Source organism: Bacillus rossius, chromosome 17, assembly GCF_032445375.1.
Source record: "Bacillus rossius redtenbacheri isolate Brsri chromosome 17, Brsri_v3, whole genome shotgun sequence".
Classification (NCBI taxonomy): domain Eukaryota; kingdom Metazoa; phylum Arthropoda; class Insecta; order Phasmatodea; family Bacillidae; genus Bacillus; species Bacillus rossius.
This window is the reverse complement of record NC_086344.1, coordinates 26,527,392-26,543,571: the sequence shown is the minus strand read 5'-3', so window position 1 is coordinate 26,543,571 and position 16,180 is coordinate 26,527,392. Positions and strand designations below refer to the sequence as shown.

The 16,180-nt window shown below is 35.9% G+C and overlaps 1 protein-coding gene across 3 annotated transcripts in view; it reads left to right on the top strand.

Annotated features, from left to right (window-relative positions):
* Window positions 1-16,180, top strand: part of LOC134540794 (WD repeat-containing protein 55 homolog) — an 89,273-nt gene that overhangs the window by 44,906 nt on the left and 28,187 nt on the right. For all 3 annotated transcript variants that reach the window (XM_063383718.1, XM_063383716.1, XM_063383717.1), the window contains exons 4-5: window positions 2,362-2,435; window positions 5,990-6,150. In XM_063383718.1, coding sequence (XP_063239788.1) covers window positions 2,362-2,435; window positions 5,990-6,150 — 235 coding nt within the window. The remainder of the gene's footprint in view (window positions 1-2,361; window positions 2,436-5,989; window positions 6,151-16,180) is intronic.

Below are 16,180 nucleotides of genomic sequence, written 5' to 3'. Positions count from 1 at the left end.
TTTACTTGGATAGCAGTGCCTTAATTAGTTATATGATTTGCCTTTAAAATGTAGTTAAAATAATTTAATTGAGATAAAAATATAATTTAAACAACAACAAATTTTCAAAACATTTTAGTTTCATTTTTTTTTTAATTTTTTTTATTTTTAGTATCAGAGTTTTGATTATATATTCTTTTCTATACCTCCGTAATAAGTGCGGTTTCCCTTGGTATCTGACCAGTGCTGAATACTGGCCGATATCAGTATTGAGTATTGTTAGAACAGTGCTAGAAAAAACCACACGATTTTAAAACTGCTGAAGATATTCGAGTGGTGAGGGCAGACGAGTAGTTCGGTTTCTGTATTTTGTTTGTTAACTTTTTTTTTAGGAGAGTGTAAATGGCTAAAATGCAAGTCTTCAGAATAATTTTTAGGCATGAAACGTTAAGACAAATTCTTGAAAACACTCGAGGGACTTGCATTAAGCCTTTATCTTCATTTTCTCTGCTGTATAATGTTATGGTCACTGTTGATATCTGAAAATTATTTATTTATAAAAATATATCTGATATTTTAGTTTGTTATTGAGATTAAATAATGCTCTGTTGAACAAAATTTTCTGTGTGACAAAGATTTCCTGATCACTTCTGGAACATTTTTCGATACATAAATTTTTTTTTTCTAAACTCTGAATAACTCCCATTTCTACCACAGACAGTTCATCACAGTCAGAATCATCTGATTCAGCCTTGTATGCCATCAGGTATCACCTACCTATTATTATAATTACAAACCCAAGAAAATCCGTTAGGTTTGCCATTGCCATATCTGTTCCCAATTTCAATTAAAATGTACCACTATAGAAAAGCTATAATGTGTCTCGTAGAGATGCAGCAATTTATATCAAATAAAGACTACATTTATTTATGTACCCAACGTAATTTCAAGTAGTCACAAACTCATAAAACTGCAAAATTTTAGTTCATTTCGGGGCAGGAAATGGCAGCCCGACGGATTTTCTTGGGTTTGTCATTATGTTAATAGGTAGGTGAATATGTGCAGTACCTATATTTGATATTATAGCTGTGTCTATATCTACGAGAAACAAATAGATACCTAAAGGTAGGAAGCACTAAGAAAAGTCATAATTATTTGTTTATATGACAGATGGATGTGACAAATCAACTCTTTTTAAAATGCTTTTTATTTTTATCTTTTGTTACTTAATTCCTTTTAGGCAGGGATTTTTCAAGAATTTACTTAATCCTTTTCTGTTTACAACGTTTACATCTGTTGTGTGGTATTTTTCAAAATTTTTGTTTAATTTTAAAATATATTAATATTAAGTTATAAATGTTTTGTGGTGTTCTGTCCATCTTTATTTGAGGGAGGAAATTGGACACCATATTTATTCTTGAGTGTGTTTATATAAATTTATATATGGTGTGTGTGTATTTGATGATACTTTCAGGAATTTTCTTTAGCGTGATATGAGTGCTGTATCTAAGCCTACCACTATCATTAGCACTTGCATGTTATACAAATAGCAACTATCCTGTAACTTGAATGTTTGTTTGCATGATTGCTAGGTTTTTAAAATGTATTCTGAGTTATTTGACTGAAAATAACAAATTTCAAGCATTCTAATCATGTATCATGCTGTCACAGTAGACTTCTGATGGTTCGGCATTCAACAGTCGGGAATTGCCGATGGGCCAGAACCACCAAGGAATGTATGGACTTAAGTCAAATAAGCTAAATTCAACAAAAATAACTATAATTTTTAGCTTTTAAAATACACACTTAAGTGGCAGTTGAAAGCACTCTGTGCATCTTAGGATTAGTCAGGAGTGTTCGACATGGTTTTTGATCACCCAAAAGTGATAGACGGGCCTCATGTTTCATTAGCAGAATTCTGTGGTCATGGACAGCAAATATAATTTTGGCCTGAATTTGCATTTGAAATGTTTGTCCTTATGTTCCTTCCTGCTAAACAGTATGTACTACCAAACACCATCTTTAATATGTGTATTTGCTCTACAACTTAAGTGTTTAGCAATTGTAGGAAATACCGCCAGATTATGGGAAATTTTCAGTAATCCTGTATCTGCGAAGTCCTGAAAGTGCCACATTATCGGAAGTTCTACAAAATTAATTTTTAAAAAAAATGGGGTTTTGGAAAGTGTTAAAAAGTTTTAAAAAATTGTTTTTCTATTAGAAAGCTACTTAAAAGTCCTTACTTATCATTCTTTGCTACTATTAAGGGTAAATTTATAGCTTGTAGCCAAAGTACGTGAAATTGAATAAGGCGGGTTTGGAGATGGACATTTCCGCATCTGAAGCATCTGCAGTCTGTCACAGCTGAAGATGATGTTGCAGGGCCGGAGTGTACAGCCTGCTGGTGGTCGACAGAAACATGTTCACGTCGGGAGATGAGGCTGGAACTGTGAAATGTGAGTTAACAACTGGAATATTCAAATCTGAATCAAAGTACGGTAGAACCCTGTTATAATGTTCCTTCTTATATCATTTTTCTGCTTATCATATTTTTTTTGTAAGTTCCTAGGTTTTCCCTATAAGCTCAATATATTTATTCCCTGCATATAATGTTTCACGTTTGCATTTCCTGCTTATAACGTCTCCGTACTAAATTTCAATAAATGCAAAAAAGAAAATTGACCTAAATTGTCTCGTCTGTTAAGTTTAAAGTGCTATTTTACTTTATGGTTACATGTGTTTTTGTTTACAATCACTGTAATACCATAGATGTAGATGTTCAAATATGATTGTATGCAAAAACAAAATGTAAGTGTGCCAGAACACTAGCTCCTACACGTTAGTGCTGGCTAATGCTGTGTATTGGATGCATCAAATGTACATAATGTTCACAGTTAAGTATCTGTTGGCACCCTTGTCTTGAAAAAAAATTGTGCGCGTGGAGTCCATGTACGACAGAAGTGAAACTTCTTGCTTTTTAGGTAAAGATAGAGATAAATTGTTTTCATTCTCCATCAAATTGTACGCTATTAATTGAATGATAATTGTAAACTCAATTGCACAAATCAATAACTCATTTCCACATGAACAACTAAATTGTAGATACTTTAAATAAATTAAAATAAATATGGCAGCATCAATCGTCAGCCGTTACGAAAACTGAGGAGTGGACAAACAGAAAGCAGCGTTACGAGAATTCCGTAGCATCACTGCTGCGTCATTTCTACCCCTCCCGTGCCGTATCCCCTTCCGACCTTTACAACTAGCATGTAGCATGCTCCATATGTACTTATTCCCCCCCTCCCTTTTTTGCCGTCTTTCTATTCGACCGCTAGCGCATCCATTGGAGTGGCATTGCTGCTGATGCACTATCCTGCTCTACTAGTGCCCCCACCCTGCACCTAACTATTTCCCTCATGCAATCAGAATTTTCGTAGTGCTCGGAAATTGTAGTTTCACTTCAAAAATCTTTCAGTGCCTTGGTATTCTAGTGTGTTTTCAGATGTACGTACGTAGTCCTAAAAATATTTTAGTCTTCCAACTATTCCGCCATGGCAAAAGAAAAGTGTTTTCTCTTCCTGATACCTGATATAGAGTTTAATTAATTTCTTTCATTGGTAGGAATCCTAAAATTACACATTTTCTCATGGCGAAGGAATTGGAAATAGGTAGGGGTGAGCCGATGCCGATTGCCGATTATTAAGATTGGCCGATTTTGGTCATTTTTGTCATTTGCATGATCGGCTTCATGCATGCCGATCCTTTTTGCTGATTACCGCTTTCTGAAGACAAAAAAAATCTCTACGTAACACAAAAGCGCCGACATATATTTTGCTTCAGAACTGTTGCTTGACGTTTTTAAGTAATATTTACGTTACTTACGTGTTTTAATCTTTTCTGCAGAAAAAAAATTAAGTAAAGTTATTCTTAAAAAATAAACATATTCATGAAAAGTACATTTGTTAAAAAAGAGTAAACAAAAGCACACCAAACCATTTAATAAGTCATGCATAGGGGCCTGTTCTTTTCGCGATTGCGATTAATCGACGATAAACGCAAAATCACCGTAAAATACAGTTTTTACGCGAGATCGCCATAACACAGGGTTTAAACACGAAATTTAGTATTAAAACACGAAATCACAGTGTTTTTACTCGTCACTGGTAAACAAACACCGCAACATGGCCGCCACTGAACATTAGTCATAAATGCACTAAAGCAAACAAAAGCTTACACACGTTCACGTTATAATGTTAAATTCAAAAATATACTGTAAAAATACGTAAAACTACGGCGTTTATTCTCCTTTCCGGCATAATGTTTGGATAGATAAGACAAACAGGGGAAGTTTTAAAGCCTACACACACCGCTCGGGGCACTGACGTCAGCTTGGCACAGCGACACCCGATAAATACAAAAGCAAGCAGATGATTGGGCGAACGGTGGCGGTGTTTGGAACAGCCTTACGTGAGTGGCCATACCACGTCAGCCGGGGGCGCTGGCATATAGTTCGAACTGCGTCTTAATATCAAGCAGAAAGCATTTTAAATCTCGGCAAAAAGCGGAAAAATGTAAACAAACATTAATTTTCAAATTGTGTGACGATGATTAGTTGGTCAACAGTGTGTTATAGGTTTTGTTAAACGGATTAATAGACAAACATTCATTTTTGAATTGTGTGACGATGATGATTAGTTGGTCAACAGTGTGTTATAGATTTTTTTAAAGGGATTAATAGATTTACAGATTAGTTTATGGGAAAAACAACTAATAATCAGTGTCTAAATCAAAAGTTTGTCATATAAATATATGTAACCTATTTGTTTAGGGTATTCAGTAATGAGTAGTTTCAAGTAAAATTATTTAACTTAAGTAATTTGGAGCATATTTTACAACCAACTTAAAAAAGCACTAATCGGTCAAAAAAATCGGCATGATCGGTACCACATTTCTGGCATCGGCATGATCGGCAAATGTGGTGATCGGCTCACCCCTAGAAATAGGCATTCTCACACGTCATAAACCGTGATACAATTTTACAGAACTATGTTACCGGGTACCGTATTTACTCGCGTAAAGGCCCCCCTTTTTTCCCAATTTTTCGACTCCAAAAAAGGGGAGGGGGCCTTTACGCGAATTTGGAGGAAAAAATATATTTTTCTTTTCAAGTCGTGCGTCTTTGTTCTAATGAGGGAGGGTGGGTGAGACAGCGACGCGGCAGGAGGGAGAGAGAGGCAGCTAGTCCGGAGGGAGGGGAGGCAGCGCTGCGGCAGGGGGGGGGAGAGGCAGAGGCGTGGCTTAACCTTCCTCCTGTCAGCTAGCCAGCCAACCAGACAAAGGAGTGTAGGTACCTGCTCCACCCACTTCCCTTCCTCCTTCACTTCCCCAATTCCTCCCCTCTTCTACTCCGACAACACTGCACATCAACACATGCCCGCGAGTCCAGCTTTCTTTATCTTTATGTCGTTTGAGATAGGACTAACTGCTTACGTCTGTCACGCCTCACGACGGTCCTACTGAGAGCGGACAAACTATAATACCAGTCTCTGTATCACTGCCGCTTACAAAATCACCTCCCGCCGCTCACAATACATGGCTTGTTGTTTGATGTATGCCAAGCTGCCCTGCCCTCAGATAAACCCAGAAAAACACGTTTTTAAATTTTTTCTAAAAAATGTTTACAAAACAAGGAGGGGGGCTTATAAGCGGGCGGGGCCTTTACGCGAGTAAATACGGTATTTAAAGACAAATAAAATAAAAGCTGGGAAGCATTACGAAGTTCAAAAAATTGTTGGCTTTTTTTAAGCAAAATTCGAGCTTCGAGTGTACCCGTCAGTGGTTTTAACTTCAAATATGTTACGTAGCTTGATGAGTTCATCGGTAAAAAGGTTCGTGCGCCGATAGGTGCTAAAGTGGTATTTCCAGCTTATGTTACGCTCCCTTGAAAAAACGTCACAACAGGGTTTTACTGTGGAACATCATTAGAGTGGTGGGCGTTGCCTGCCCACAGTGTGGGACCTGCGCAAGCCGGGGGCCGTGTTCTCGCTGAAGGAGATGGACGACTACGTCAGCAAGATGGTGACCACGGACTCCAGGCGGCACGTGGTGTGCAGCAGCGGGGAGGGCACGCTCACCTCCATCAACCTGTCCAGCCGCAAGCTGCACATGCAGGTGAGTGGACGCGACCACGCACTGCCGTCTCTGAGGTGACCCATCAACTAATTCCAGCTGGAGTGGAGGCTATCGTTATGTAGTATGTTAGTAATGCAGTGAAAACCTCTATTTAACAAATCTCAAGGGACCAAAATTTGTCGTGCTTGTTGTAAAGGGGTTTGTTAAATGGAGGTTTCGCACGATATATTTCTAGTCTTCATAAAGCTTCACATAAATGGCTAGAACTGTCTTTCTGACTGTTTAATATGATATGAGGAATTGAACATGAAAAAGTACATAGAATACACTTGTTTAATGGCCAACCATTTGAAGCTTGGAAATCATCAATTCCTATCCCCAGTGCTTCCTGGGATCCTTTTCTTGTAAAATCGGCCCAGAGGCATTGTTGTTTGATGCCCTAGCCTCCATTAGCCAGTCAAAAAGTATCTTGTCCAATTCATCATTTTTTCTTACTTTTACACATTTTAGATTTTTTCCTACCAGAGAAGCGTTGTTTTCGATCTGTTCCCGGTTGGATTATATGGTCGAAAGTCTAGACGCCGGGATGTCGAAACGTTTAGCTATATCACTTTTTTTCCCACCTTCATCAACTGCATTTAAAATTTCTTATTTTATTTTAATGTCAATCTGTCGCCGCTTTGTAGGATTAGAGTTCATTTTACAGTAGTACCGTGTTGATTTCCGTAACTACGCGTGTAAATAAATAAACAACAGTGAAAACTGAAAAAATGGAAATTGTAACACACCATAGTTAAAAATATTTGCGTGTGCGCATCTTTAACCATAGAAACGCAAAATATACTAGTTGTTCGTCTTGCCAGAGCGATGGTACGGGAGGTTTCCGCCACTAGCGCTAAATGTACCCGCCATTTTGAACAAAGTGTGGCATGTATACACGACGTGTGTTATCCATGATGCTTTGTTTATTTGTCTTCCGCGATGGTGCATATTATTTTAAGGTTATACGCACATATTTTTAAGCAGTGAATGCAAAAAAATTAGTGGATGTCTTGTAGGAGATGTTTATTTTTGCGTGTTTTTCAAAAGCATCAGTTCGTTGTAAAGGGAATTTCACTATTTCGGAACAAATAGAATTCGGTATTTAGAGGTTAAAACAGCATTGATCTTATGGAGGTTCAGCGGCACAAAAATTTTATTTTGTTGCATGGGGTTTTTCGTTTAATAGAATATTCGTTAATGGAGGTTTTACTGTAGTATTAACTAATAAATGCCTATGGAATTACTTAATGCCAAATTCTTTATGTGCAGGATGCTCAAAGTGATCCTTAACTGTCGAACAAATGTTCTCTTAGTGGCTATTGATTTATGGACTTAATTTCACCTCTTAAATTAATTTTCCTCCGTATTGGGGGAAAAAACTCAAATTTAAAAAAAAATTAAATTTTGTATTAGGTAACATCATTATGTGTATATATATAGTTCCACTGTAAAAATTTCAGTTGATATTTAATCATGAATACAAACGGTTTCTATGAATTTATGAAATAACTATTTTCTTGTAGTAGTGCAATGTATTGTGCCGATTTCAAACACTACCTGGGAACATATCTGTATCTAATTAGACCCATTTCACTTTTGAATGGCTTTTCTAAAGTTTTTGACATATTATTTTTAAGAATCTTAGCTTCAATTTAAAAAACAAACTCTCAGTCATTCATTATGGTTTCCATAATAGTGAAACCACCACCACCTTTTTTCTTTTCTTAATCCTAATTATGCAGAAATTATTTCTAGAGGTCAGGTCGATGCCTGTTATTTTGACCTCGAAATTATTTTAGATACAATTAATCATAAAAAATTACTGGAAAGATTATCCAATATAGGACTCTTGACAATTACCTAAAATGGTTTACCAGCTATCTGAATGATCGTAAATTTTATGTATCCATAAATAATGCTAATTCTGATTTACAGAAAGCTTCTGGTGTTCCTCAAGGAGGCACTTAATCACCTATATTATTCAATATCTTTATTGATATTACAAATATATTAAAATTAGGGATGGGGCGAATCCTGATTTCCTCGAATCCGAATCCTAACTCGAATCCTCGACTGGAATTGCCGAATCTCGAACCCAAACCCGAATCTTTTAATAGATGATGTCCACATATCTAATGTAAGTGAGATGTATTCTGCTTGCACTAAAAGTCCCTTGACTTTATCACATGTAGTTTGGTACATTTCTGGTATAAGTGTATATAAAGACAACAATTTTTTCTTGAGAAATTTCAGTTTTAGTACAGATTAGCGGTTAGGATTTTTTCTATAAATAAGCTAGAGGTCTGCGAGCCTAAGAATTTTACTTCGAGCCGAGCTCGAGCTTTTGTGGTACAGTTACACTTTTGGGAAATTATTTTTATCTTAAACTTAATATCATGTTTGAATAAAGTATTAAAATGAAGTGGGCTTATTAATTTTGGGTAACTATTTGCAGAGTGTGTTTACATTTTGCACTGCTAGAAAAAAAAATAACATTTTTTTTCATTGAATCTTACCTGTTTCCATTGGTTCATTAGTAACTGATATCATCCAACTAACATAACCAAGTATATGTTTGTGTAAATGTAACATATCTTTGGAAAAATTTCACCCTTGTCAATTTTTCTGGAGTCCTTACTGAGCTTCAACAAACTTAGCACCAAAAATCATGTTGTTTGAAAAGGACATTCACATTGTTTCAACATTTCCACTTTTCAGCACAATAATTCTGAGAGAGATTGTCACAGAGTATTAAATTCTGTTCTTTAATCTATCATGCAGAACAATAATTTGTTCTGCACGTTCAGGAGTTGAATTAGCTCTACAATTGGAGATAGTGTTTCCAGCAAAAGAGAAGCGTCTCTCGCTGGCAACCTGCTTGGCTGGAATGCTTTAGTAAAATTGCTTAACCTCAAAATTAGTGTCATAAATATCTGTAACTGGTCATTAAAGTTTAATCAATTGAAAGTAATAAAAATAAAAACATTTTACTTCATTCAATTTACACTTGCAAAAAAACATACACACAATAAACCTACATGGAAATTAAAGTCTTTTTCAATATCCTGAAGTCTGAAATATGTTTACTCATGTCATTAAATGTAGAGCTGTGCTGTATTGAAGAAGCCGATTTTGCCAATATTTAGTTGAATCGGCATTTCTGCCGACTTCCGATACAGTACGCTCGTTAATTTTCGGCCGATATTACTGAAAAACGAAAGAGACTGCCATAACCTAAAAATCCACGAGAACCATTTTCACTTTTCGTAGTAGTACTGCATTTTTTCATATCGCATTATTTCTTCGCAACATGTGCCAAATGTACATATAAAAATTTAACATCCTATTTTTCAATAATGTTCTTTATTTTTAATATGTCATAAATAAATACATTACCGTCACGGTAAATATACATCTCGGTTGTTACGGTAACTATAGTGCAAATGTGGTAGCTATCGTGCTTCTGTAGTAATTATGGTATCGACAAAGAATCGTTAGTTCTTTTTATGGTAATTTAGTTCTTTTTATGGTAATTATCTTAGGATAACAATTGGGTTTGTACTGTAGTTATGGTACATCATCCATATTTCTTCGTATGTTGTTGTTCATTTGTCTTTTCTTCATATTTACGTGTGCCGCCATTATTTGAGACAGGAAGTTTCAGAAAAAGTTTTAACGGACATATATCACACATTTAATGGCGTAAATGACGAGACCTCGGGCAATTTAAACGCTTTATACGGAAAAACCTACCATGCGGGACTTCGTAAGCGAGTTTTAATGTATTTTTTTTCCCGTAAATAGTAAAAACCGAATCCTTTGACGAATCCTATATCAGACCCGCCGAACCTTCGAATCCCTAGGATTCGGCGGATTCGGCGGATATTGGATTCGGTCGCCCCATCCCTAATTAAAATATTCCTATGGTGTACTATTTGCAGATGATTTAAAAAACTGTAGACTATAATACATATCTTCACAACAAGATCGATGTTTCGTGTAAGATAAATCTTGTTAATCTTAACTATGGAGGAAAGCTACTATCATCAAGTTATATTAGCAAAATCCTCCCTATTAATTTTGATTACATTTCAGTAAATCATACATTAACCAAAAGTAAACTAGTAAGAGATTAATTCTAAATTACTTTTTAATTTTTGCATTGAATCCATTACAGGCAGTGCTAACAGAACACGTGCATTGATTAAATCAAAATTAATATTATCAATAACAAATTTCTGAATCACTAACTAGAATTAATCTCTATACTTGGTTCCTTAAGAACAAGAAGGATAATTCAAGATGCAAAGTTTGTAAGTGACTGCTTGAAAAACAAATTAGATTGTAATTACGTGTTGGATAATATTGCCATTAAAGTTCCTACTTCTAATAAACACAGGTAAAATGGATGATATTTGTCCCATATTAGAAAAAGAAGTCAAGTGTTCCTAAAATCCTTGCAAACATTAATCTACTTCATATTTATCAATAGTTATTAATTTGGTAAATATGTACAGTCGCGGTAGATGCCAAAAAAAAATGCTAAAAATCCGAAAACACTTTTATTCTGTGCTCTTTCACTTCCTCTTTTCAAATCAACCGGCGGAGGTAAGAAATTCAAACTACTTTCGGAGATATCAAATTTTTTAATTTAGCAATACAACGCCCGTTTAACCCTTCGAACGTCGCCATTTTTTATTTTGACGTGTGTTAGTGAATGTGTAATAAATAAAATGGTCGATTAGGTCAGGTCAGTTACATTATAAATACTTTCAAACTAAGCGGACATTAAAAATAATGTGAATTTAATTTAATGGTTCTTTAGTTTTAAATTATTTATAATGTAACTGACCTGACCTAACAAAACCCGGACAAATGATGAACATTAACAACTCACGTAATTTTTTTTTACTTAATACTTGCGCAACAATATCCAAATAAAAAAATAATACTTTAAAATTAGAAACGTTAAAAACTCAACTAAGTTGGAGGCGGGTACATTTCCTTTGCCACTATAAGGAAATGATGTAGTCGTTCACAGCAGAAGTTGACCGATTAATTAAACATCGTATTGAACAATAAATGAATAAATAATCACGTATTGGTTCTTTTGAATACTGACCAATCACGGAATAAATAATCACCTATTGGTTCATTTGAATACTGGCCAATCACGGAACAGTCACGTGACAAAATTGTCCAATAAGAAACATGATACTCGTAAACAAGAAACCTTATTATCTATGACAAGAAACAATGGTGATCGCCGCATACTACGCAGGTATTGTGATGAAAATTAAAAAATTCGATATCTCCTAAAGTATTTGTAATTTCTTACCTCTGCCGGTTGATTTGAAAATAGGAAGTGAAAGAGCACAGAATAAAAGTATTTTCAGATTTTTAGCATTTTTTTTGGCATCTACCGCGACTCTACATATGATGAAATTTAAAAATTCGATATCTCCGAAAGTATTTGGAATTTCTTACCTCCGCCAGTTGATTTGAAAAGAGGAAGTGAAAGAGCACAGAATAAAAGTACTTTCAGATTTTTAGCATTTTTTTTGGCATCTACCGCGACTGTACATATTTACCATTAATTATAAACATGGTTAGATGTTTAATAGATAATAGATATTGTGGTAAATATATTTAAATTGAACTGTATTGTACTGTGTATTTTAATTTTTTGCTTGTTTTAATCTAATTTATTACATTTAGTAGCACCTTTTGTTTTTACTTGTGTTTTTTACCTGGACATTAGATGTTGTTGGGTATTCTTCTTACATTTACTATTAGATATGGGCAGAGACTCGAAAACGCAAGTCGATTCAAGCAATTAGCTAAATCTCGACTTGAAAAAGTCCAAGACTGTGCTGTCTTTTTCTTATAGCACAATATGTATTTGACATGTACAACAAGCATTAAATTCATGTACCATTATATTGAAAATATTTCAGAGCGTGATCTCTTGTTTACGTACTCACAGTTTTTCTTAATGTATGGCTAATTTAACATTACACTGCTTGGAAAACGTGCATATGGGAAAACTAGAAAAGATACCATTTTGTAATGGCGTGCTGTACATCATAAATTTGGAACACAGCAAGCTAGCTAAAGTGATATACCATGTACCTTTTTTTCTTTGACTTGCTAATCAAAATGATGGATTGGTATAGTTTTGTTTACAACATAAACTCAACCATATGCCATTTTTTATAGTAAATGTATCTTAAGTAAATTTTGTTTTTGAGAGTTAGCACGTCAGTTAAATGACGTCAAAAAATTATATAATTTTGATATCTAATATTTTGAAGAAAAATATAATAATTTCCATAAATTGTATTTTTGAGTTCTTGTGTTGCTAGATTATTGTAAAGAGCAGGTTTTGTAAACCAATCGTTTACTAAAAAAAACTCTTAATTCTGAAGGAAAGCCTTTATTTCCATTAAAAAATTACATTCCCTCTTGATGTTTTTGAATTATTCTCAAAGAGGGTGTTCAGATATTTAATGTAGATCATCACAAGTTAAAATGGTTAACTAGTAGGTAAATAAAAAATAGCATATAATTATTGTAACGCCCCTCGTGCCCTTGATTTTTAGTGTTATAACACCTCTTAAAAGTCCTAGGAAACAGCTGAGCAACAAGCTACAAAATTCACATAAATTCGAACATCACCAGAGGTGGCACGAGGCGGGGAACAAAACAATTTAGAAACTCCCTACAAACAATCCATTTGGGAGTTATTGGATCGGTAGATATATATAGGTACTGAATTAAATAAAAACAACAAAATAAGTCATGTGATCTATAGGCTTCCTGGTTTATTTATATTAATATTCTTTTATGTAGTGCATAATCTTTCTTTAAATAGATTTTACCAGAAAAGATCAAGGCAGATTAACCATCGATCCACAAATTAGCATTTTAACATCTTAGCAATCATTAATGAAGAAAACATGAACACAATTTATAGTGCTAGCGAGTCCGGACCGCGAATCTAGCGAAAATTTAACAAGGTTCTAGCCATAGTGAAATGTTTACAAAAATAGTTAGAATATATTGCCTTGGTTTTGAATCTTATGCAAAAAAATTACAATATCACCATGTCCAATAAGGGTTAATTCTTCTTGAGTCATAATTACTGAAGATATAACTTTACATAGTTCACAAAAACTTCTCCCCTGTACACTGGCACACCAAGATTGATGAAATTTTGTCGTTCAGAACTCACGACCAGGTAAAATTCGGCGGGAAGAGCAGAATAAATTTTGTTGGGGTTCACTCAATTGACTTTCAATCATGACCATTTGTGGAGGGGTGACTCTCGGATGACGGGGGTGTTTCTTCAATCGGTAGGTATCTCTTGCACCCTGCCTGCAACAAGGTCCAATATCGACAGAGATTAGACCAAGTAGCAGACAGACCATCAATCAGGCAAAAGCCCGCTAAAAGGGAGCGAATTGGGGGAAATATTGAATGCAAAAGACTCACCGAAGCAGGGTGATGACAGATGATTCCATTCATGTTGCGCGATCGCCAGTTAGGACGCGCATCGCGGAGATGTCGCGGAAGCACAAAGAAAAGAATTTAAAAAAATGATACTAAAACGTAGCTATTCGGGTTGGCTGACTAACTAACAGAAGACAAAGAAAAGTTTTAGGGAAAAATTCCCTCGGCCAAGACGATTACATCCTATAGCGCAGAAGAAGGCAGATCTGCACGCGATTTATTATTCAAGAAGCAGATCGACAGAGACGCCGATGTAGTCAGCCCAACAGCCCGCGCATTAATCCATCATGGCAGCTAGATCGTCTAAAAAAAAAAGGATGCTGGGACCCGGTAGGCCGAAAAAGGGGGGGGGGGGGGGGGGGGGGGAGATATGGCTCAGCGCCGAAAGGAGCCGAAGACGTCCGAGGCAAGGTAAAACGAAGGTCTGTTGCTTGGTAAAAACCTCTATAGCCGTCAAGCGCCGCGCGCTCTATGGAGGCGCAGTTGAACTACGTTTAACTTCGACTCGCAAATCTCGCGCTAGGTGACTTGCAACCAGCATGGGGCTAAAGGGGTGGGGGACAAGTGTGCTCTCTGGCGGCCAAAGAAAAGAGAGAGGGAGAGACTTAAAGACACGGCCACTAGAGTGCGCCGAAAACCAGGGAAAGAGAACTAGGATAAAAAAAGGTTTGATATGAGTGTACAGAAGTCTGACAAAAATTAAATAAGAATAAAAATGCAAAAAAATTTAAAAATGAAAATTTGAGCCTAAAAATTAAAAACTGTGCCAATCATACCAATAAACGGCACATACTCCCCCGCTTGAATGCGGAGCACAGGGGAAAACAAATGCAACAAAATAACATTTCAGTTCGGCGAGTTACCAGGTTCGCCTGTATACTACTACTAACATTTGACGTACGGCTGTGGCGCGTTGGCACCTCCAGTCGCGTTGAGTTAAGAGAGGGAGTAGGGTTGAGATAAAGGCAAATGAATAAACTTATTGGTTAATGTAGGTGGTCATACCTTACAGATAATCTCAATTACTAAGTTGGGTCACTTAAAAATATTTTATTAGAATAATTCTTATTCTTAAAGAAAATTTATAATTATAGATAATTATTATGGGTGCAATATTAATTAAATAAGAATAAAATACTTTTAGGTCAAGAGACTCAAAATAAAATCTTAATATTTAGCATTGATCAATCTAAAATTATATATAATGATCACACATAATTAGTTAATAAAGTAAATATTGAATCACGTTGATCTCAGATGTTGGACATCATGTAGCTTCAAAAGTGGGCACTGTGAGGGAAAGCCGAAATTACTGAGGCCAAAACAAGGGAAATGCGTCCTTGAGCACTCAGCGATATATGGGGATTGGAACCCCTGTATATGGGTATGGTGACCCGTAACTTACAAACTAAATGGGAATGAAAACCCCTGTACAATAGTCTTTCCATAAGAAGTCGAAGGCATGGGTCCAAGCCCTGCACACTCTGACGATGGATCAAACTAAATTATATAATTTTATACTTGCTCAAAAGCGAAGTACACCTCAGTCCCGAAAACTACATTTGTTAACTTACATAGGATCAATATGTTCAAGCTCTGATGGTTGATCAGACCAACAGGCTGAACCAAAGATACCCACGAGGGAATTTCACCCTGAGTTAGTTCGGGTTCGAAACCCGAAAGATCAACGAATTTAAATGAATTTAGAAAAAGATTAAAACAAACACCGATTGTGTAAAAACCATAATATTTATATTATGAAAAATATTTTATTTGGTCAACTATATTTTAAAAGTTAAGTTATCTAATTATTAATTGTAATTATAATTAAATATTAATTAATATTAGTCCTCGCACTCAAATTTAATTAATATATATATATTATCATAACATTTAATATTATAATCCTAATAAACATAACTAAATTTAAATTAATTAATTTCGCCGTCGGATCTTCCATGGCGGGCACAAAAGTTTACACTGCCTGAGAGGGGGTTTGAACATAGGCCGTCCAAAGATGAGTGGTGGGAATGGAACCCAAAGAACACTCGAAAACGGTCATGAGATGTTTCACTCAGAGGACCAGGTCTTGGCTCATTGGCTCAGAGGACCTCTCGCGATTTAACGCCTGAATATAGTGCTGCACTGTGGCGAGCGTGACCTAGTTCGACTTTAGAAAAACACAAAATTTAAACCTTAATGCCACCTTGGAAGTCACAATTGCAAAAACAAAGTATAATAATATTATCATAATGATGTAAAATAGCTACTAATTTTAGGGAGAGTGTGTAAGACAATTAAGGCTAAGATCCTGAGTTTCTCGCGAGCTGGCAAAGACACGCGTAGTTATCTTTGTCCTCAACAGAGCGCACTAGTAGTACGGCTGAACGATGTAGCGACGCGCTGAAAAAGGATTGGGGGGGGGGGGGGGGAAAGAGGACGCTGTTCTCAGAATTCTTATCTCCCAGCGGGGTGTCATGTTTACGACAGGTCTGGAAGAGGGGGGTGGGGGAAG